The following is a 20,702-nucleotide window of genomic DNA, read 5'->3' as shown; positions in this document are numbered from 1 at the left end:
TAAAAATAAATTTAGGCTTGCTTTCATTTATATGTTTATCCCAAGTTTGGGAGGGAATTGCTTACAAGGAACAATACATGCCAGTGCTTCACATTCACGTTAATTTGCTTTGAATTTTGAAAATAAGATATTTGAAAACATTTATGGTTTAATGAAAACAATTACAAAAATGATCGGAAATGGAAACAAAAATAACTCCAAAAAAGAAGAAATATTGCTGGCGTTAGCCATGATTGCAATGTAAATACAATGACCAAAGTTAGTAAAAAATATATATATATAATTTCTAGATTTCTTGCCTCTCTTTTGAATTCGAATTTTCATAACTCAAAAAAAAAAAAAAAGTTAATTAAATAAAAAGCTGAGGGCAATAATCAGACACAGCCCAACTCTACGTAGAACCTATTCTTCAAAGAGTGCTCGCAAAATTGTTTCTATTTAATCGATTAATGCCACGTAAACCAACCAACATTTTGAAAAAGAGAAGCGTGAGAACTAAAAAGAATTTCCGCGTTTTCCCTTTTCCCTGCTTTTGCCTTTTTATATGTAAACAGGAATTGTAGCAGAAATGCCTAAAGAAAAATAAATATATCGCCTTCCAAAAAAAAAAAACCAATTTGCGATTCCTCGCCGGGAAAAATATCGGAGGTGTTTGCCGGCGAGGTCATTTGGGAACAACTTCAAGCAACATGCAAAATCATCATCATCAACATCGTAATCGAAAAGTTGCCGCGGTGAAGAATGATGATAAGAAACTCGAGCGAGTTGACTCAGCTGAATATGATAAGGAGGAGAAGAAGAGGAAATTGATGAAGTACGAAGATTTACCTGAGTATTTGAAAGATAACGAGTTCATTTTGGATCATTACCGATGCGAATGGCCATTGAAAGACATTTTGTTAAGCCTTTTCTCATTGCACAACGAAACGCTAAACATCTGGACGTAAGGGACTCGATCATAATTAGACAAATTTTTCTGTCTTTTTCTTCTTTTTTTTTTTGGGATTTCTACATATATATATTTGCAGGCATTTTGGAGGGTTTTTAATATTCGTTGGATTGACGGTGATGAGTTCCATGGAGGAGTTTGGAGTTGGAGGTTTGATCACCAGTTTTTCCAGGTAAGGACCTGGTTGTCATTTTTGAGTTTTTGTCCGGGTTTTCTGGGTTTCCATTACAAGCAAACAGCTAACTTGCGTGAGGGTTGGGATGTTTCCAGAGCTCAGGTATCAGGACCGTTGATGATGATGATGATGAAGAATGACGTTAACGTCTCTGATAATAATCATAGTAGCATCACTCCGGTCAGTTCTTTTCCTTCTTTTCTCTTTTTATTTAATATTTAAAACTTTTTTAAAAAGGCTTTTTCTTTATTGGAAATTTTTTGTGGTGTATAAAAAATATAAATGGAAAAGAAGATTGGGTTGGGCAGAGCTGAAGAAGGGAAGGGAAGGCCGGAAGGGAAGGGAAATGGGCGGGACGTTACAGCACAGAGCGGTTTTTGTTGAGTTATGGTTCGGTGGGTTACAGAGTAAAAGATAATATCTTGATTCTGAAACGAAAATGGGGGCCACACCATGTGATATTTTTTCTTTTTCTTTTTCTTTTTAGTATATGCTCCCAATATTTTACCACTTACCATATTTATATCTGGCAATGACCAATTGACCAGGACCAGTAGTGATTTAAGAAAGATTTTTAAGCTGGCTGACTGCCATTAATGGTAATTCTTTTGGTTAAAGCAGTAAGCAGTTCATAACATTTGTGACTACTCATCTGGCGGTGGCCGCTACTAATTTTCTAATATCTCTTTGGATGTATGCTGCTCACTAGTAATTCACAACATTTGACGTGTTACATTCACCAGCGTTGCTTTATCAATTATAATTAAAGAGTAGTAGTATTAAATTTGAAATTTGTGATGCTGTTCACATTGTCTCATTCTATGTTATTCCAACGCAGGTTCTTTTTGACATGTCTATGTTTAATCTTTTATTTTATTCTATTTTTATTATTTTTATATTATTTGATATGAAATTGTTTCACAATGCTTGACGAGAATAGGCTGTAAGTTGTTTAGGATTTTGTAAAGTTTATCGTTTGCAGTTGATTCAACGTTTAAAACAGATGTTAAAGTCTCGTAATCAAGAAGATGGGACTGTGTGCTTTCAGTTATGGACAAGTGACGTGATAGGCCAAAACACCTTTAGCAGGGAAATGGGTGAATGTCAGTGTCTTAAATGGACAATCTTTGAAGGATGATGTATGTCCCTCCTGGAGGTTCATTTGCTTTGATTTTAGTGATCTTTTGACAGCCTTGGGACTTGCATACTGCAAGACAACAATCTTATATAGAAACCATACAAAGAAGATAATAAAAGAAACTTGTGGACAGCTTGAAGAAATAATATAATTTTGATGTCTCACTCTTGACTTCATGTCCTTTCTTTTTCATTTTTGCCTTTTTTCTATGCAAGTCACCAGCTCAAGAGGGCTTGAAACAGGCGTTTTGGGTAAGAGGGCTAACCACCAATGGGCCTATGGTCACTGGTGAACTGTTGAAGTGTTCATTTGTGCTTGCATTTTGCATACTTGATAATCTGGATCTTTGTTTCAATCATTAGACCTTGGTGTATCTGCCCATTTTAAATGACAGTTCAAAATGACGTGATATCTGTGAACAGAGAAATTGTTCATCAAATACTGTAATTTTAATCTTTTCTTCACCCTGCTGTGCCACATCCTTCTAGTAGGAGCAGTAAATCATCAGAAGGAACTCTAATGCGTATGATTTGGATGCTTCCGTGCAGGATTCACACTTAAGGCACATTCCTCAGCCATCTCTGTATGAATTGCAGAAAGAAGATAAATATGACTCTATTCCAAAATGGCCCTGGTTTGTTTTCTTGTCTGGTGCTATGGGCTGCTTGGTTTGCAGCTCGGTCTCACACCTCTTTGCTTGCCATTCCAGACGCTTTAACCTCTTCTTCTGGCGCCTAGACTATGCTGGCATCTCTCTTATGATAGTCTGCTCCTTCTTTGCACCCATCTATTATGCCTTCTTCTGCCACACATATTCACGGCTCTTTTATCTCACATCCATAACAGTGCTTGGAATCCTTGCCATCATCACTCTGCTAGCACCTGCTCTCTCAGCACCCCGTTTCCGATCCTTTCGAGCTACATTATTCCTCACAATGGGTTTCTCAGGGGTGATCCCGGCAGCACATGCAGTTGCCCTGCACTGGGGCCATCCGCACATATTCGTATCCCTTGGATATGAGCTTGCGATGGCCTTTCTATACGCTGCGGGAGCTGCAGTTTACACTAGCAGAATACCAGAGCGGTGGAAGCCCGGTGCATTTGATATTGCAGGGCACAGCCATCAAATATTTCATGTATTTGTTGTTCTCGGGGCACTTGCTCATGGTGCTGCCACACTAGTGATTATGGATTTTCGCCGGGAAACAGCAACCTGCGGGTATTAGGCATTCCACTGTTAGGAAGACAATGTTAGTAATGAGGAAAATATATTTCTAGGTTGTTTCTCCTGTTGTTTGTATCACGTCCAAGAACATGGTTTTCTTCAGAAAGTGAGCGCAGTTCATGTTGTTGTATTGGTGATGTTTCAAGAATATATTTGATTGCTCATCATGCTGATTTGAAACCCAAAGTTGCACCACTTATATCATCCTCATTTGTTATGGGTGATGCTAAACTTGAAGGCATACTCTTTTAATGCTGGAAAGCTAAAAACACGCACGATATCTCTATTGCATTATATCTTACAAGAAAGAAAACTGAAGCTTTATTAAGGTCAATTTTACATCAACTTATTATTCCTAGGAAACAACCTAGAAAAGGTACAATTCTTCCATGGTTCTTTATCTTTTCGTTCACATCCAACAAAAGTGATGGCAGGAAAATAACCAAAAACTTTTGGAAAAAAAAAGAGAACAAAAAGTACTAGTCATCGACGAACTACTCAACAGATGATGGTCATGGTATGTACCTTTCGCATACCAGTCTCTCGACAAGCCTCCTTGTGCTGCAAAATCAACCGTATCAGAACGTATTCGCATCACTTCGGTTTACTGTCAAACATGTCACAAACTTTGCAAAATAAACTTCCCCATCCTTAGCCCTGTCTTTAGTGGCTCTGCATGGTTTATCACTACTTGTCTCTTGTAGCTATAGTGCTATATAGCCCTTGGCTATGAAAAATCACTTACCATCCAAAAATAATCTTGTTTTCTTCAACTTGTAACCTCAACAATCTCAGCTTCACCATCGCTGTAATCTCCCCAACACTTGCTTGATTTTTCATCAACTTGTATTTCACAGCAAGCTTCTTTTGCCATAGTAACATCACCAGTCAGAGGAACCACATCTGCAGGCTTTCCTTCCTTTTCAGGCAGCATGTTTTCATTGTCTAAAGTTTGATCCTTTTGTGGTTTCTGCTCTGTTGGTTGATTTTCACCTTCAACTTCCGTGGAGGAACTCTGAGGAGTCTGCCCTGCAACTGTTTCACTTTTGTTTTCAGCTCCAATATCAACAGTTACAACAACTGGCGGTTCTACTGATCCTACTGGAGTTGCCAGAAATCCATTTTGAGTCACAGGAACACCATTTGGTGTTGCCGGATAACCATTTGCTGTCACTGGGGACATGGGGTAACCATTTGGTGAAATTGGCATGCCATTTGGAGAAGCCAAAAATCCATTAGGAGAGACAGGGTAGCCATTGGGAATCCAAGGTTGGGCAGGTACAAACTCAGCTGCATGTGGGTTCATTATTCTTGGAGGACTGTAGTGGTTCCCTTCTCCAGAATGTTCACTGCTGTTGTAGCTAGACTTGTTGCGTGGAACCCGATTTCCGGATCTGTTATAGCCTCCAGAGAGCCTAGGGCCGTATGGAACTCTAGTTGTCGCAGATTGATGAGGTGACCTACGGACAGGGCTGACTTGAAGCATTGGAGGTATATTCACTGGTGGGGGCAGGATTCCTCCATGATCCTTGAAACCAGGAACTGTAACTGAGCTAAAAACTGGAATTGTGGATGGATTAAATGGGGGTGCAGCTGCAGAAAGTTTCTTTGTTGTCTCTTTACCAGTTTCTGCTTCATCTTGCTTTTCTCCTTCAGTTGGCAACTGCCTAACACTCACTTCACCACCAGATAGCTCTTGAGAATCTTCATCTGCCACTTCTCCTGAGGGAATAGAGGCCTCTTTTTGTGGCAACTGAGCTGTATTATCAGTTACAACAGCCAGCAGTTCTGCATTGGAAGATGTAACTTGGCATTTGTCTAAAGATCCAGTTTCCAGTGCTTCAATTTTTAAACTAACACTATTTGAATCCTTGCAGGAATCAGAATTTGCGAATCCATTTGCAGCTTCTGTTTTTGTGGTTTCAACATCAGTTTTTACTTCTACTGCTCCAGCTTCTATATTTATGTCTTTAATTACAGTGTCCTTTGTTTCCTCCAAAGCTTCAATCGCCACTGACTTCCTGGTCTGTGCTTTTTTTTCTTCATTAGCAGTGCTTTTGATTTCTGTCTCAGAACCTAGAAACTCTTTTTCTCCAGTGGCTTCCAGAACTTCATCCTTGGCAACTGTTAATGTTGCCAAATCACTAGGTGTAATGTCTAGTGCTGCTGTCTCTTGGCTTGCCTGAGAATTTTGTTCTGGGAGAGGATTTCCTTTTGGCAACTGCTCTGCCACTGCCTTTACAATTGTCCCAGGTGGGGCCAAAGCAACTTCCTTGTAGGAGAATAGTTTTCCAGCTGCCTGCACGCTGATCGGAGATGCCACTGGAGTAGGCTTGGTAGCTTGATCAGTTGAAGCTGGGCTAGCTGGGGCTGATTTTGGGTTTACCAGTCTCTCCATTCCACCGGTTGTGTTGCTTGGGTTTTTTAGCTTTGGACCGAAGCTTGAACTTTTAACAAACTTTTTTGAAGCAGGAGGACTAGGTCCAGCTGAAGCAGTAGGCTCATTGGGTTTTGTTCGTGGAGATGTGAAATTATTGGGCTTTCCTCGGTATCTTGAGGATTGGGACACATTCATAAAGTTTGTATTCAGTTTTGCTAGACTTGGCCTTCTTGAAACAGAAGATTTACGAGCTGCAGGTGAACGACCTTTAGGAACAGCTTCTTGCCATCCTTCATCTGAGGTGTCATCCAGTTCTTGGCCATCATTTTTAATGAACACTGGCTGATCTGGGAGAAGTGAATCGGGTTTCTCATTACTAGATTCCATGAATTGAGCTTCAGATTTGTTTTCTTTATCACTTGAATTCTCCATAACAGGATAAGTTGGTGATGAAATCTCATCATTCTGGTATTCGTCTGTGACTGTCTCCCAGTTTTGGCCTGGTTTGCCCTTCATCTGTTTGTTGAAGGGAAACCTTCTCTTAGATATGTTGTCAATATGAAGATGATAGTAACCAAAAGGACTGCCAGGGATTAGTTAGGGGACTAACCTTCGCACGGGCTTTCTTTTGGGCATCTCTTGCTTTCATATCTGCATCTGGGGTTATATAATCCAAAAGGTCCGATACACTGATCCAAAATGGGAAGCTATCATAAATAATTCTTACCAACACAAATAACACTAAAAGAGAAAAGAGGTTGGGGGCAACTGGGTGACTTCACAATTAAATTTATCTCAAATATAAGAGGTTTCCTTGGGAGTAAATCATATCTTTTCAGGACGCTTATTCATTCCAAAAGGGTTCTTGATCATTGCAAGTAAAAATGTCCATCAACTTTAACAGAAAAATACAGGCCAACTAAAGATTAGGGAAACCTTTGAGCCTATGGTTCAACAATTTCAACTGTGTTGAATTGGACAATAAAAAATAAACTAACTATTGAACAACATGAACTAATATTCAGCTACATATATTTTGCTTGTATATTATACCTTAAATGGCCTTTGCTGGAGATTGATGCATCGGGCTTAGGAGTACCATTACGTGCAGCTTCTTGCTGCTCAAGGGCCTTGGACTCAAAGTACTCAAGCCAGGCAGCCGCATCCTATAGAAGACATAGGATATGGATCTGAGGACCAACAATCACTACATAAAATGAGATATAATCTAGAATTATCAAACATCAAACTACCTGTGTACGTAGGTCCTCAGACCCTAGTTTTGCCTGCAGTATTTGTAGGGTAGTTTGTTCATGCTGAACACTTAACGAGTAAACTTCCATCAAAGAGAGAGCAATAGCAATGGCGTGGTAGCTGGCAGCAGTCTGTAGAAGTCAGAAATACATTAACATAGACATTATTATTTCCAAGTCTGCTTTCAGTTCAATTTAGATTGAGTTTTGTTTTTGGGTTAAATTTGATAAAAGGAGCTCAACTTCAAAATGCAAATCCAGATTTTAAATTTCAGTTCATTCAGTGAATAGGTATTCATTCAATTTAGCAACATAAATGACATGATTCAATCTAGTACATCTAATTGAATGATGAACAGAGATTACTTTACTCTCAGTTGTTAATATGATAGTTTACCTGTATATGATCAGCTCCAAGTAGTCTTTGGTTGCATTTGAGAGCCTCATGGAGATATCTAAGAGCAACATGAACATTTCCCAACCCTTCTTCCATCATTGCTACATTAATATAGGTGGCTGCCGTATTTGGATGAGATGGCCCACACGTTAAATGCAAAAGATACAATGCACGATTGACATACCTAGAATGAGAAAAGAAAAAGGTAAGCACGAACTCTAATAATAAAAACATCGCTTGATGTTACTTGAGAATGAATTTCATCCTACAAAATAATAGAACTTCTGCGTTCTCAAAATCATGGGCTTTGCTTCTAAAGAACTATGTTTTACTTCTCATGTGGACAGCATCAAGTTTCAGTTTTTAGCTATTGATGTTAAGTTTTCCTACTAATCTCAAGCAACAACACTCCTGTGGCACAAATACCATCATTGGAAAGGCTCATGCTCACAAGTTTCATTTTTTATGAGGAATAGTTCCTATGATTACCACAACATTGACATTTAGGAAGTTTGCAATCATATAACAATGGATGTTTATTGAACTCCATTGTATTAGAATCTACACTCTTTAGGACATCAATAATATTCTCAGTGAGTCTAAACCCAATTACATCTCAATTTTTATGGGACAAAAAATTTAATAAAACATATCATGATCCAGATTCTTCTGGCTGAGTTTATATGAAGCAATCACCTAGTTAACAATTGATTATGACTATTGCAATCATATTGTAGTTGATAAGAATTATCTTTCTAAAAGCTGCAATTCTTGATGCTATTGAGCAAGCTACAATATATGTTTTACCACTACAAGAAATCCTAGGCACCATGAACAGAAAAAGGAAATAGCAATATTAGCTCTTAACATAGTCATAACTCAAAAGTCATAACCTAACAACAACCTATTATGTGGTCAAGTAAATGGTATAAACTGTGCAGCATATGAACATGAATTTTCTATACAGAAACTGCAAAATATAAATCATTGTTAAACCTCTCCTGATCAATAACATGCACCCTTTTGACAGAGAAATCACAAAGAGGATTATCTCCAGGGTAAGCTCCTTTCTCTTTCCACTAAGGCTTAGGACTAATTTTAGATCTCAAAATTAAAAACAAAGGAAGCTAAACCAAACAAATTTTTAATTAAAAAGATATAAAAGCATACTTCAAGGCTAACTCTGTATGTTGAAGGCGGTAGTAGAAGACAGCTAGGTCTCCATAACTTTTCATTGTATCTGGATGGTCAAGTCCAAGCTCTCTTTCATTTATATCCAATGCTTTCTGCTGATAAATGGTTGCCTACACAATTGAAAAACAGATAAGAAAACGCAAAACACTAGAATTATTAAATCTGGATAGAGATCACACAGAAGCATATGGCTAGAAACCAATCCTTGATTCAGTACCGCCAAATTCAAATAAAGTAAATTTAAAAAAAGAATGACAACAGAGGTACCTAAGAAAAAAAAACCAAAAATAAAAAGATGATATTCCACTTTATTCTATTTTATATCTTTTGATCATCAATGGATTTCCAATAGCAATCAAAGTTCTCAGTCCTTTAGTAAGCAAAGCAGATAAATTTGATCATGCGTTGCATGAATCGAAATGTCCACATATAGCACCTGTACATTTGGCACAGTGATTGGTGCATGATCCCCTTGCTCGAAGAGCAGGGTTTGAAACCCCCCTTCCCCCAAATTAAAAAAAAAAAGAAAAAGAAAAATAAATGTCCACATATAAAGCAAATACCTGATTGAAGTCTCCAGTATGGTAAAGCACAACAGCCAGAAGACTGTATGCTCCTGCTGTCATCCGATGGTAAGGACCACAGACTGACACAAGCTTTGAAAGTGCCTTCAGAATTCAGATATATTGGTTCAGTTTTCCATTTATATAGCTGAAGAATAAAACCATTTAGAACAACACATAGAGAGATGCTTCCGCATACCTTAGTGCCATAATTGACTGCATCCTCCAATTTACCTTTATCCAGGGAAGTCTTAGATGATTCCAACAATGTACGTCCATCAGCTGATGAACATGCAACATGCTGTGGGGAAAGAAAAAATGTCACCAAAGTCAAACTCAAGTCAAAATTGTAAGACAATTCATTGCCATTTTTATATTCCACTCAGTGGTTTATTTACCTTGTATAGAGGGACCATGCTTATGATATCTGACTTCCTAAAAGGAGATGGAGTATCCATGTCATAGTCCCTAGGAACAAGCTCAAGCCCAACCTGAGAAATTATCATTTCATTTAGAAAATGGAGATGGAGAAACATTTATTCTGAGATTCCTCATACTATGTCAAGATGATTGTACCTTGTGGGACAGTCCACGAAGAATGGCTAATTTTCTCAGATCCTGGCCACTTTCTGGTTTCCACTGCCACCCAAACCTCTTTGAAAGGAAAGTTTCCACCCATCTCCATTTTAATTTATCATCATTAATGATATCTATGTCACCATTCTCAATTAATGGTGTTCCCAACAATATATTTAAACATGCCGCTACTGAAGCAGCCAAGTCACTAACACTATCAACCGCTGATACAACAGCCTGCAACACGTGTTTATAGGCACGAACAACCATTTCATGTATACAGAGTGATTGCACATGAGGCAGCTTGTCTGCAAGCTCAACCTAAAATGATAGGAAAGAGGAAAAGATGGGAAGAAGAGAGAGGGGAGTTCAAAATTTCAGTCCTCAGTAGTAGCCATTAATATGTAATTATAAGAAAGCCAGGCTCCCTGTCTGCCATCCAACTTAAATGAGATCAGATACTCTTCAAACATATTTTTCATTTCAAGACATTTTGGACAAACTGACACTATAGACTATTATATCTAGTCAAAGTTGCCCCCACTCAGACAAAACTGTTTTTTTGTTCTTAGTAGATGAATGATATAAAAGGGAAGAAGAACAAATGTGATTAACAGTGCAAGAAATACGTGCCAAATATCTACACTTGCTAGAGGCATTACTGAGACTGTCTTTTAAATGTGTTAATTGCCACAACTAGGTTGAAAAAAATTACCAATGAAAAAAACTCAAAATTTGACACCATTCAGTAGAAATTATATTAATGGCATAGTAATAACTTTAGTCCTTTTAGTGGATAGTGTTCAACATTTTCTCTGAAAGGTAAAAATGATTGAGACTCCACCTGTTTTCTTCTTTTCTTGCTTGGTCTTTTGAGGGTGGATTGAATTAGTTCAAAAGAGATTCAGATTCAGTATTCCAAAAAAAATTATATTCTTTAAATATATCTTACCTAGTGACCTAATTTTTCTCCATATGATTTTTATCATTTGGTTGGCATACTTTCTAATAGAATGACAGAAGAAAATTAATACTCTTATATTAGCTTTAACTATTTGCTGGTATAATTTGAGACCATTAGCATATTATTATTTTTTTGCTTCTTTATAAAACAGATTATCATTACTACTTGCTACAGGCGTAAAGGTATGTATAACCCGGCTGTAATAGAAGTAATTATAAATGAAGATGATAATAATAAGAAAGATGGTGATGAGTTATAAGGAAAAGGAAAAATGTTGAGATAAATTATTTACCACACGTCCTAGAGAACACATTTGTAAACCCCTCGTATGCATAAAATCTGTCAAAGTCCTTCCATCAACTGGTGAAAGTTCAAGGGAGCCAAAATCTGCCACCTAAAAGATTTGAAGTCACACCAACCATATATATTAAGTCCACAACATATCAGAGAACAAGGAAATATTGATTGTTGAGGGACTAACCAGCTTTGGAAGAGCAGTATCAGCATAGTATTTATGTGCCATTTCAATCAACTCATCAGGCGACTGACATATGAACAAACCATAGAAACATTACTACCAAACTTAAAATGAAAAATGACCTACAAGCAACTACGTTTTTTCTTTCTTTTGAGGAGAGAGAGAGAGCTGCCTAATACATAAAAATTTTACAGGTTAAATTTTGGGGAAAAAGAACAGGTAAATAAGTTCAAAAAGCCCATGGATGGATCAAATTCAGGACAGTCATTCTTCTGGGAATGTAGCAAGCTATACCTTAAGGTGAAGACCAGTATCTGACTTTTTTAGTCGCAAATATGCTGCTTCAGGAAGCAGTTTCTTCCACATTATTTGCATTTCTTCATCTTGCTTCTCTAGTTCCTTCTGATTTCTGACTTCTGATTTCCTGTTCATATCAAGGTTGTTGCCTGGAGAAACCTCCTTACTATGTTCAGTTTTACCACCTTTTATATCTGTTCTCTTTTTAATCTCCTTTAGTAATGCAACTTGCTTTCCAAGACCTTTCACGGCAGGCTCAGGCTTAACATCTTCATTTTTCTTAGACTCGGTTTTCCCAGAAGCCTGATTTTGGAGGTGTTGTACCCAGCATGCTCCTAGCTCCCATCTGATAGACGTGGAGTTTTTAGAGGGTTCATCCTGCAACTTCTGCAAGCTATCTTCTAACACTTTCCTAACTGAAGCCCTAGCAGAATGTAAATTCTCAAAATCCACACTCTGTGATCGCTGAGCTGATGATTGAGGTGTGGATGACTTGTGCAATAACAACCTTAAGCTGAAAGGTATTTGTAAGAGATAGACATTAATATCTCACAATCCTGTAGTGGACATAGATACCACTGCCATATCTAATTGTTTCAAAATCAAGTATGTGCACATTTTCATTTGTGTATGCATCCATATGTTTGATTCTTTCTGTGTGTTTGAGTTATTGAGGGATAGTTAGTGCATATAATATATCTTTGAATATAGAATAAGAACAACTTGGTAATGAAAAGGACAAGAGATGAGCTTACCTATTGACATTTAAGGCATTGGCGCCTCCTTCAGGCTGGTCCTCAATGTCGATATCCTGAGGAATAAGATTCCCCTCCCAATTTACTTCAGCTGAAACTTTTACTACAGCTGTGTGGCCACAGTGTCTGACAACCACAACACCTAACGTAGAAGTATCCTACAAGACAAAAAAAAAAGTGATATCAGCAATAGATCCCCACCTTCTTAGTTCGCCAAGTAAACACTCAGAAGAAATAGTTCACTGACATGAACAGTTGCACTTTCATCAGCAGTTATGCCTTTAAGTAAATTTCTCTGAGCAAGCTCCTCTTCTGACATTCCAAGAACCCGACTCCCATCATTTTTACAATCCAATTTCACACTTGCATCAGGAGCATCTCGTGTCACCTTAATAATCAAATCTCCCACCTTTTCTTCTTGCAAAATTGAAGCAGAAGGGTCACTTAAAGTATTCTGATTGGTTTCAATGATGTTCTTGATTGCTGCGACTGCTTCAAAAACTGAAACGTCGACAAATAAACTGTGAAACAGAAAGGCTTTCCGATCTCGAATTTGCCTCTCTTCTGCTGTTTTGCATGGCATTGCTGCCAAAATTGCAAACTCTTTTGCCCATTGCCTATATTCATGTTTACTGTCTCTTCCTTGTCCACCTCCATTTCCTCCCCAGTTTTCATCTTCCACTGGAAGTGGGGGAAAAACTGATGGGTTATCCGCTACTACAGGTGGAACAACCCATGTATTTGCCCGAAAACCATAAGGTAAGTTGCCAAACTGAATTGTAAATGTAAAAAAAAGAAAACATTAAAACCATCTACTCTTATTAATATCAAAATGCAGGAACTCGACTGAAAATTTACTTACTTTATTGTGCTCAGTGAAAGCTTTCATAAGAGCCTTGTACGCCTGCAAGGAAAATTAGAGTTCCTTAAAATGAATACATTATGTAACCCCCAATAATAATAATAATAATAATAATAATAGTAGTAGTAGTAGTAGTAGTAGTAGTAGTAACAAATGCATTTTGTAGAAAAAGTAAACATCTCCAAGGGGATACCTAATGGAAAGAATTTGAATGAGAAGAGATGAAATGGAACTTACAGCATCAAAGACCCTGCTAATTTGCTGCAGAAGAGTGACCAAAGAGTGACACATAAGAGGGCGCTTTCCGGCTGGGTAAAACCCTTTTTGAGAGGCAACTATGGTCACCGGTTTCCCACTACAAACTCGTACCTGCGAATATTGTTGGCCCCCCAAAGAATCAAGTTAGCCCCCCATTTTTGAAAGCAAAAAAATACAATAAAACTTCAAAGTAAAGAATCCCACTTTGACATACATCAATTTGGAAAAAGTCATCTTCTGTTTTATCCTCCAGGAATGGACGAGTTGATCTTCTAATATCTGCAATAACATAAACATATAAAAATGGAATTTAACTTTGAAAAAAATAGAACAAAACCAGTTAATGGCTACAAAGAAAAAAAGACTTACATTGGATAGGAGGGGTGAGGTGAGAGAAGGAGAAGAAATCGTAGAACTGGCGGAGCTGCGGCGGAGGACACATCGACACCACCGTCACCGCCGCCGCTTCGGTTTTTTCCTTCGCCTTCGAGTTGTCGGAAGAATCACTCCCATGGCTTGGACCGTTGTCGGCGGCAGCGGATTCCTTAGAACCCGGTTCTTTAGGAACGGTTCGAGCAGAAGGTTTGGACGAACCGAAGGAGGTTGTGCAGGCAACGATGTCGAGGAGTCGTCGGATGTGCGCGATCGCTAGCTCCTCCGTGTAGTCCTCTGCACCAATTTTTTTGTTTCTTTAACAAGATAGATTTTCTGGGGAATGAGAAATTGTGACCGCCGGATTAGGACGTTACCTTCGATGATGGAGAGGTGGCATGGTTTGAGGGAGGCGATGTCAACGGAGTCCTTGAGTTGAGGTCCTCGTACCTGTAGGGGATTTCGCCCGCGAGATATCAGACCGTTAATTTCACTTAAGTCTGGTTGTTTATTCCGTTAGAAAGTATCATTCCGGAGTCCATTCCAACTCAATTTCCATTTTTTTTAAAAAAAAAATTGTTGAAGATTAAGAAAACAGAAATTTATAAATCAAATGTAAAACTGTACAAAATGAATTATTTTGCAATTTATCATTTTACCAACATTAATCAGATTTAGAAATATATAGTGTATAAAGATCATACATTAATTAATAAATTAAATATTTGAATACATACTCAATAATTTGATTTAATCATAAATATTTTAAAAATTTGAGCTTATGGGGTAATGGCAAACCATGTGATCAGGGAGAACTCACGGTTAACTTTTAGTCCTATTTTGTTTCCAGTTGAACGTGACATCATTAAATTAAAATTAAGAAAAAAAAGAAAAAAGAAAAAATTTGGGGCTAAATTCCTTACAAATGAATGCAGAATTTCTTCTTTCATTCCTTCCAAGTGTCATTCAATAATTTTTTAGAGAATTTTATATCTAATAATAATTTACTATTTTTTAAATATGTCACATTATGATTAATATTAAACATAATGTTATAGTCAAGTAGTAATAAACAAGAGCAACTAAAATTTTTGTCTTTTTTATTGAAGAATTCCTAGAGTTAATGACGCTTGAAAATGTGAAAAGAAGTTAGATATCTCAATGAAAATAAACTCAGAGCTAGCGTTGATGGACAATTGGGTAAGGACCGCAGCTAAGGAATTTAGGAGTTAACGGAGCCAATGGTTAGAAAAAGGGTACATTTATTTCTTCGGTCCACGGCCGGCACGTCCACTTTTTGGGTGATGAGGATGCCAATCTCGAACTAGAAAGCTAACCTTAGGTTCACATACTTTTTAACACTAAAATGTTGTGCACGAGAATTGCAAGAGAAAGAAGAAAAAGATTATTTATGCATGTGCAAAACACGTGATTTAAAATGCATGAAAATAAAAAAAAATTAAAAAAAAAATGTGTGTCTATAATACCTACCTCGTGGGATAAGGAGATGTTGGTCAAATGACATGTCTCGACGTGGACCCCCAAAAGCTTTCTTACATCCAAGATCCTGTCCGTAGATATCCCCTGAATAAAACCACGCCCATTCGTGGGAAACCATAATTCATACCACTAACCAAAAATTAAGAACCAAATGTGACAAATATACATCTTATATATATATATATATATATGGCATTTCTTAAGCATACATATATATATATATATAAGGCATGAAATTTCTTTATGTATTGTTCAACAAATTGGTAAGACCGGGATACATACATATAGATAGATAGATGGATACCTTGAGAGTGACTTGGGATTCCTCTGGTGTTTGGACGGTGATTTCGATTACAGTCGGCAAAACTGTTGAGACAATGGAGCATATGAGATAAGGTTTCAGAAAATGGAAGTAGAAATTATATAATATCATAAGCAAAAGATTTTGAACCAGACGTTTTTGAATTGATATGACTCGTCAAACCAACAAACACCAATCAAACAAACATAGGTATCAGTTTAATTAGAGGTTATTTCCTTGGGTTTTCCTCCTAATTTTTCTTTGCAACCAAATGCAAGCAAACTATAGGAGAAGAAATGGAAAGAAAAGGGAGAGAGAGGTCGAAGAGAGGAAACACCTTTCTCTTCTTTCTTCTTCTTCTCACCCTTGGCTTTGTGCGGTTTTGCCTTGCCTGCCTTGGGAGCCATTATGCACCACAAGTGTGGGATTGCTTATAAAGATGCAAGTGTTGAATGCTTCAATCGGTTCTTTGACGATAAAAACTATGACCCAGATTGAATTTATCGACTAAATTTCTCTGCATGCAAATTTTGAGAGAAATCTCCGTCCAACGCTCGAAAACTTTTCTGTTTATAGTAAAGAATAAGAAAAACCAGAGAGTTACTTGACAGTGGACAGTAATATCTCAGCACAAAGAACTCAAAAGTTTCAATAAAGAAACAGATATATAGAACAGCAAAACTAAAGAGAAGAAAATTAAGAAACTGCTGAAAGCAGCTCAAGCAAAAACCAATAGCAATGTGAATTAAATAGAGCATTGAATGAGCAGCAGATGAGATATTGTGATGTGATTGCTTATGGTTTTTCCGCATTGAATTATGGGTTTTAATTAAAGGCACTTAAAAGATCTGGAAAGGAGATTTTACATGGTGAAGGAATAAGAGGGAATACGATATTGGTGAGCATCAGGGGAAAACTAAAAAGTGCAAGTGAAAGAAAGAAAGAAAAGCTGGGGACAAGGGGAGAGAATGAGAGAGATAGGAGAGTACTGTTGCTTGGGAAGAGGATATAGAGAGAGAAAGGGAAGAGACAGAGAGTTGGATAGGATAAGGTAAGCCAGGTGCTTTCTTGTACACAAGCAAACCAGAACGTAAGGCTAGCAATTTCAGACCTCTCATTTTTCTCCTCCTTCCTTAACACCTCATCATCTCTCATTCTCTAATTTTTATTTTGATTTTGACTCTTTTCTTTTTCTTTTCGTTTTTTCCATACCTCTAGATTTTGGAAGGTTGCCATTCCAAAGTAGAAACAACTGATTGAAGGGTTATCAGCATCTACTAGGTTGGAATTGGTTGAGTGAAATTCAATCCAATGGATACATGACACATTGATTACTTGCTTTATATAGCTAGCCAGCTGCTGAGTGTTTTCTTTTGTATGCAATCATGTCAAGTCAGAGAGATTATACACACAAGGATTGTCTCCATTTTCCATTTTTATTAGCAATAAACCGTCAATAAATTTTTCCCCGTAATTAAACAACCACTACATATTCATGTAACAAACCATTAATTTTATAGCTAAAAGCAATGAACAAAACTCTTTGTGTAATATGTTGATGACTTCAAGGGATCTAATCTTAAGTTTGCCGGATTTGATCTTCTTTTTGGTAAATGGCTCTTTTAAGTTATCCTATATACGGGGATAGAAACTCTAAGATAGTACTACAAAGGAAGATTTTCTTTCTGTGTTTTTTTTTTGGGGGTAAAACATAGAATTTGTGCACTACAGCTGTTGTGTGGTTAAAGCAGAAGCTTAAGTAAGACAAGAAATGATCTTAGAATGGAAATGTGGAAAGATAAGATGAGTGTGTTGCATATTATTTCAAGTGCAATGCCACGTGCATGGCTACAAAAAAAAACGAAACATAATATTCATGAACAAAAAGACCTAAATCTTTTCCCTATATATATCCTTCTTTCGTGAATTTCCTCTATAATAGTTGGACAAACTAAAGTTTTAAAACCTGGCTAGACTATGACATCGTTGGGTTTGATGTGGTTCAAATCCTACCATTGGATCTCATTTTGTCATGAACTCTTTCAATTATATGACTGATTTCTTAGTTTGATCATTTCTCTCTTTACAAAGAATTTTGATCTAGCTTTTGTTTCGAATCTAATCTTACAGATCTCTTTTTTTTAAAAAAGATAATTCTAATGATTTCATTGCTCAAGAAAAAAAAATGCAGCACAGCACATGCAAGACAATTACCCTGTATTGACTTGCCCTGCGTATGGTAAAGATAAAGCAAAATAACTGAAGAGGCTGCCAACGGGATGAACCTAGAGGCAGCAGCAAAGACAAGCTCCCTTAGGCAACCAGAAAATAACCCAAGGAGCAAAACAGATTCATCCCCCTCATTCAGTTACCATCTTCACCGGATCAGGACGACCAGCATCAACAGCCATCCACACCAAGGCACATAGTCAACAATACCAAGCAGATTTCTCCTTTTGATGCGGAACTGAAGCAGAAACATAGTCCCTTGCGTAAAAACCAGCCAAGCCAAAAATTTTCTTGTGTAGATTCTTGCAACAACCGTATACCTAATCTTATAAATCTTACTCTATCCGTTTGAAGAAGTTATTTATTGGTTAATTATTCAAGTGTATATATATATATGCATCAGATCCTCATAATACCTCCTCCCCTGGATAGATGAGCTTATAGCAATGGAGACAGAGGATCGAAACAAAAAGGCAGTGAACTCTAGCAGCGCATATAACATATTCATGTTTCGCAATGCTCAACACACAGAATGGCATAACTACATGCATAAACACAATGTATGCAGCAACCAATTCACCGAATGAACATCTTATGCAGTTATATTGTCTGCTAATATCACTGTTATCTTGTTCGTAGTTCGAGACATGAAGGAGGAAAGGGAATAATAGGCTTAGCCGACTTAAAATAAGAAAGTTGGCGTGTTTGTTCGCAGCCATTAGGACCACAAACGTCTCTTTCTATATTGTGGTTGCCTTCTTATGGCTATACCAGCAGAAGTGTTACCTTCCAAACCAACACCAATTTGTTACACCAATACCAATTTGTAAGATATTATCCGTTTTGACTTGATTTTATTTTACAAAACACGTCTTACAAATTGAAGATGGTTTACTTAGCTCCTCATTAGGAGCTTCTCTTTGATGTGCCTGTCCTTAGTGGCACATTGATAATATTTTAAAGTTTGTTTTGATACAAATTGCCACAATCCATACCAACACCAATATGCATTGTATTGTTCATTTTTATTCACTAACTTCATGATTTTGTTCTACAAAAGACACCATTGAAAATGATGTAAATCATTAAATACTTAATTTTACTTTAATACAGTAAAGTCGATGTGGAGTTCACGGCACCTCTTTAAAATCATAACAATCTCTTTTAATTTTTTGTTAGAAACTTCTTTCGATGTGAGATTTACATGACTTGCCGTTGGACTGTAACACAAAGCCTTGATCATTTAACCATAAAGCTAGTAAATTAATTTGTATTCTTAATATTTTTATTATTTACTTTTCATTTGTTAAAAAAAATAATTACTATAAAGAAAAAAATTGTAATTGATTAAAAGTGAAAAAATCATTAAAAATGTAAGGATAATTATAACAAAATTAATCTATGTAAATCTAAAACCAAGCATTTAATCATTTAAAAATTAAATTACATATTTTTTAATGTATAATATTCCAAAATGTTATTTTTTTTAGCAAAAAACGAGTAATAAAAACATAAACAAAATAGAGTTTAAAAATAATTCACATTTAAGTATATATAATATATCTCTTTATTCAAAAAAATAAATTCATTAATCTCCTTCCCCGATAAAATAAAAATTGTTGGCATCAATCTCTAGAGGAGCAGTGGGATCGGATCCCTTTTTTCCCTTTAAAAATGGCTATTGGTGTCAAACAGCATCTGAAACTTTTATATTAAGACTCGATTTGGTTAATATTTTTGCCTTTTATTTTTTATTTGGTAAAATATGAATAATAAAAGGGACATTTTAAAAAATAACCTTTAAAGATAAGATATTTTCAAAAATAACTCTTTTTATAATTTTAACTATTTTTAGTCAAATTAGATAAAATTATCCTTAATAAAATTACACGCTATGTAACAAAATATGTGACAAGCTATAGTTAGGTCGTTACACGTCATGTACAAAAATATGTGATAAGACATGGGTAGGTTGTTACACACCACGTACAAAAATATGTGACAAATCATGATTAAGTTTTTACACGTCATGTACAAAAACATGTGACAAGCCATGGTTAGATTGTTACACGTCATATATAAAAACATATGATAAGTCATGATTAGGTTGTTACACGCCATGGTTAGATTGTTGCACGTCATGTATAAAAATATGTGACAAGCTATGGTTAGGTTGTTACACGTCATGTTGAAAAAAAATATTATAGTTACACACCATGATTAGGTTGTTACATAGCATGTTGAAAAAAAATACTGTTGTTACACGTCATATATAAAAACATGTTATACGTCATGGTTAAAAAATGTTCTTACGTGCCATATTGAAAAAATATTATTGTTACACGACATATTTAAAAACATTTTGTTACACTTTAATAGCTAAAATATTATTGTTACTTACGAATCAAAATTTAATATCTTTTCAATTCTTTTCATTTTTTTTATTTTATTTTTACAATTTGACACCAATTAAAGTGTTTTTAATATATTTTCATAAATCAAAATACAAATTTTTTAATCTAAAATACCTACTTTGACTAAAAAAAAAAAATCATTTTAAAACCTAGGTTTATAAATTTTAAAATTTTGAATTTATTGGTATCTAAGTCCCGAATTGATTTAATTAAAAGTTATTTCATACATCTATGATTATTTCTACTGTTTTAATTTTATCTAAAATATCTAAAAATCGAATTTCTCAAATAACTATCCATCCAAACACATCAAAACTATTGTTTAGTATCTTGAAAGCGTAAGAAAGAAAAATATGAAAATGTAGAAGAGAGAAATCGGAAGTATAACAGACGAATGTCGAAGAGAAATTGATAAAATTTGA

General features: G+C 36.2%; 2 protein-coding genes across 3 annotated transcripts; one reads left to right on the top strand and one right to left on the bottom strand.

Moving 5' to 3' along the window:
* Positions 1–471: 471 nt before the first annotated feature.
* Positions 472–3,667, top strand: HHP2 (heptahelical transmembrane protein2). 2 transcript variants are annotated; one of them, XM_018127833.2, is made up of 4 exons: positions 472–943; positions 1,029–1,121; positions 2,565–2,579; positions 2,774–3,667. In XM_018127833.2, exons 1-4 carry the CDS (start codon positions 690–692, stop codon positions 3,486–3,488), a joined length of 1,077 nt encoding a protein of 358 aa, XP_017983322.2. In that variant the 5' UTR covers positions 472–689; the 3' UTR covers positions 3,489–3,667. The 2 variants fall into 2 exon arrangements, with proteins under 2 accessions (XP_017983322.2, XP_007013901.3); XM_007013839.3 differs by lacking the exon at positions 2,565–2,579 and adding an exon at positions 1,220–1,304 and having other exon boundaries at positions 473–943; positions 2,811–3,667.
* Positions 3,668–3,785: 118 nt separating this feature from the next.
* LOC18589032 (Tetratricopeptide repeat (TPR)-like superfamily protein) lies at positions 3,786–16,662 on the bottom strand. Its single transcript, XM_018127783.2, has 24 exons — positions 16,504–16,662; positions 15,975–16,203; positions 15,641–15,702; positions 15,328–15,420; positions 14,214–14,286; positions 13,834–14,133; positions 13,679–13,743; positions 13,444–13,575; positions 13,207–13,248; positions 12,592–13,116; positions 12,345–12,502; positions 11,587–12,103; positions 11,296–11,358; positions 11,107–11,208; positions 9,851–10,171; positions 9,673–9,765; positions 9,474–9,575; positions 9,275–9,379; positions 8,688–8,821; positions 7,518–7,701; positions 7,121–7,252; positions 6,921–7,033; positions 6,478–6,556; positions 3,786–6,383 (listed from the first exon to the last, which is right to left on the bottom strand). The coding sequence occupies exons 2-24, from the start codon at positions 16,042–16,044 to the stop codon at positions 4,257–4,259; spliced, it is 5,592 nt and encodes a 1,863-aa protein (XP_017983272.2). The 5' UTR covers positions 16,045–16,203; positions 16,504–16,662; the 3' UTR covers positions 3,786–4,256.
* Between the last annotated feature and the right edge of the window lie 4,040 nt (positions 16,663–20,702).

This window comes from Theobroma cacao, chromosome 9, assembly GCF_053813885.1.
Source record: "Theobroma cacao isolate CCN51 chromosome 9, ASM5381388v1, whole genome shotgun sequence".
Taxonomy (NCBI): domain Eukaryota; kingdom Viridiplantae; phylum Streptophyta; class Magnoliopsida; order Malvales; family Malvaceae; genus Theobroma; species Theobroma cacao.
The sequence above is the reverse complement of the archived record's forward strand: the minus strand, read 5'-3'. Positions and strand labels throughout refer to the sequence as shown.

Coding starts and splice junctions, on each gene's coding strand:
- HHP2 (XM_007013839.3), top strand. CDS start 690: ATGCAAAATCATCATCATCAACATCGTAATCGAAAAGTTGCCGCGGTG. Junction 1,122..1,219: donor TTGATCACCAGTTTTTCCAG/GTAAGGACCTGG, acceptor GGATGTTTCCAG/AGCTCAGGTATCAGGACCGT. Junction 1,305..2,810: donor ATCATAGTAGCATCACTCCG/GTCAGTTCTTTT, acceptor GCTTCCGTGCAG/GATTCACACTTAAGGCACAT.
- LOC18589032 (XM_018127783.2), bottom strand. CDS start 16,044: ATGGCTCCCAAGGCAGGCAAGGCAAAACCGCACAAAGCCAAGGGTGAG. Junction 7,253..7,517: donor TTGGAGCTGATCATATACAG/GTAAACTATCAT, acceptor TGACTTCTACAG/ACTGCTGCCAGCTACCACGC. Junction 6,557..6,920: donor TCCAGCAAAGGCCATTTAAG/GTATAATATACA, acceptor ATTTTGGATCAG/TGTATCGGACCTTTTGGATT.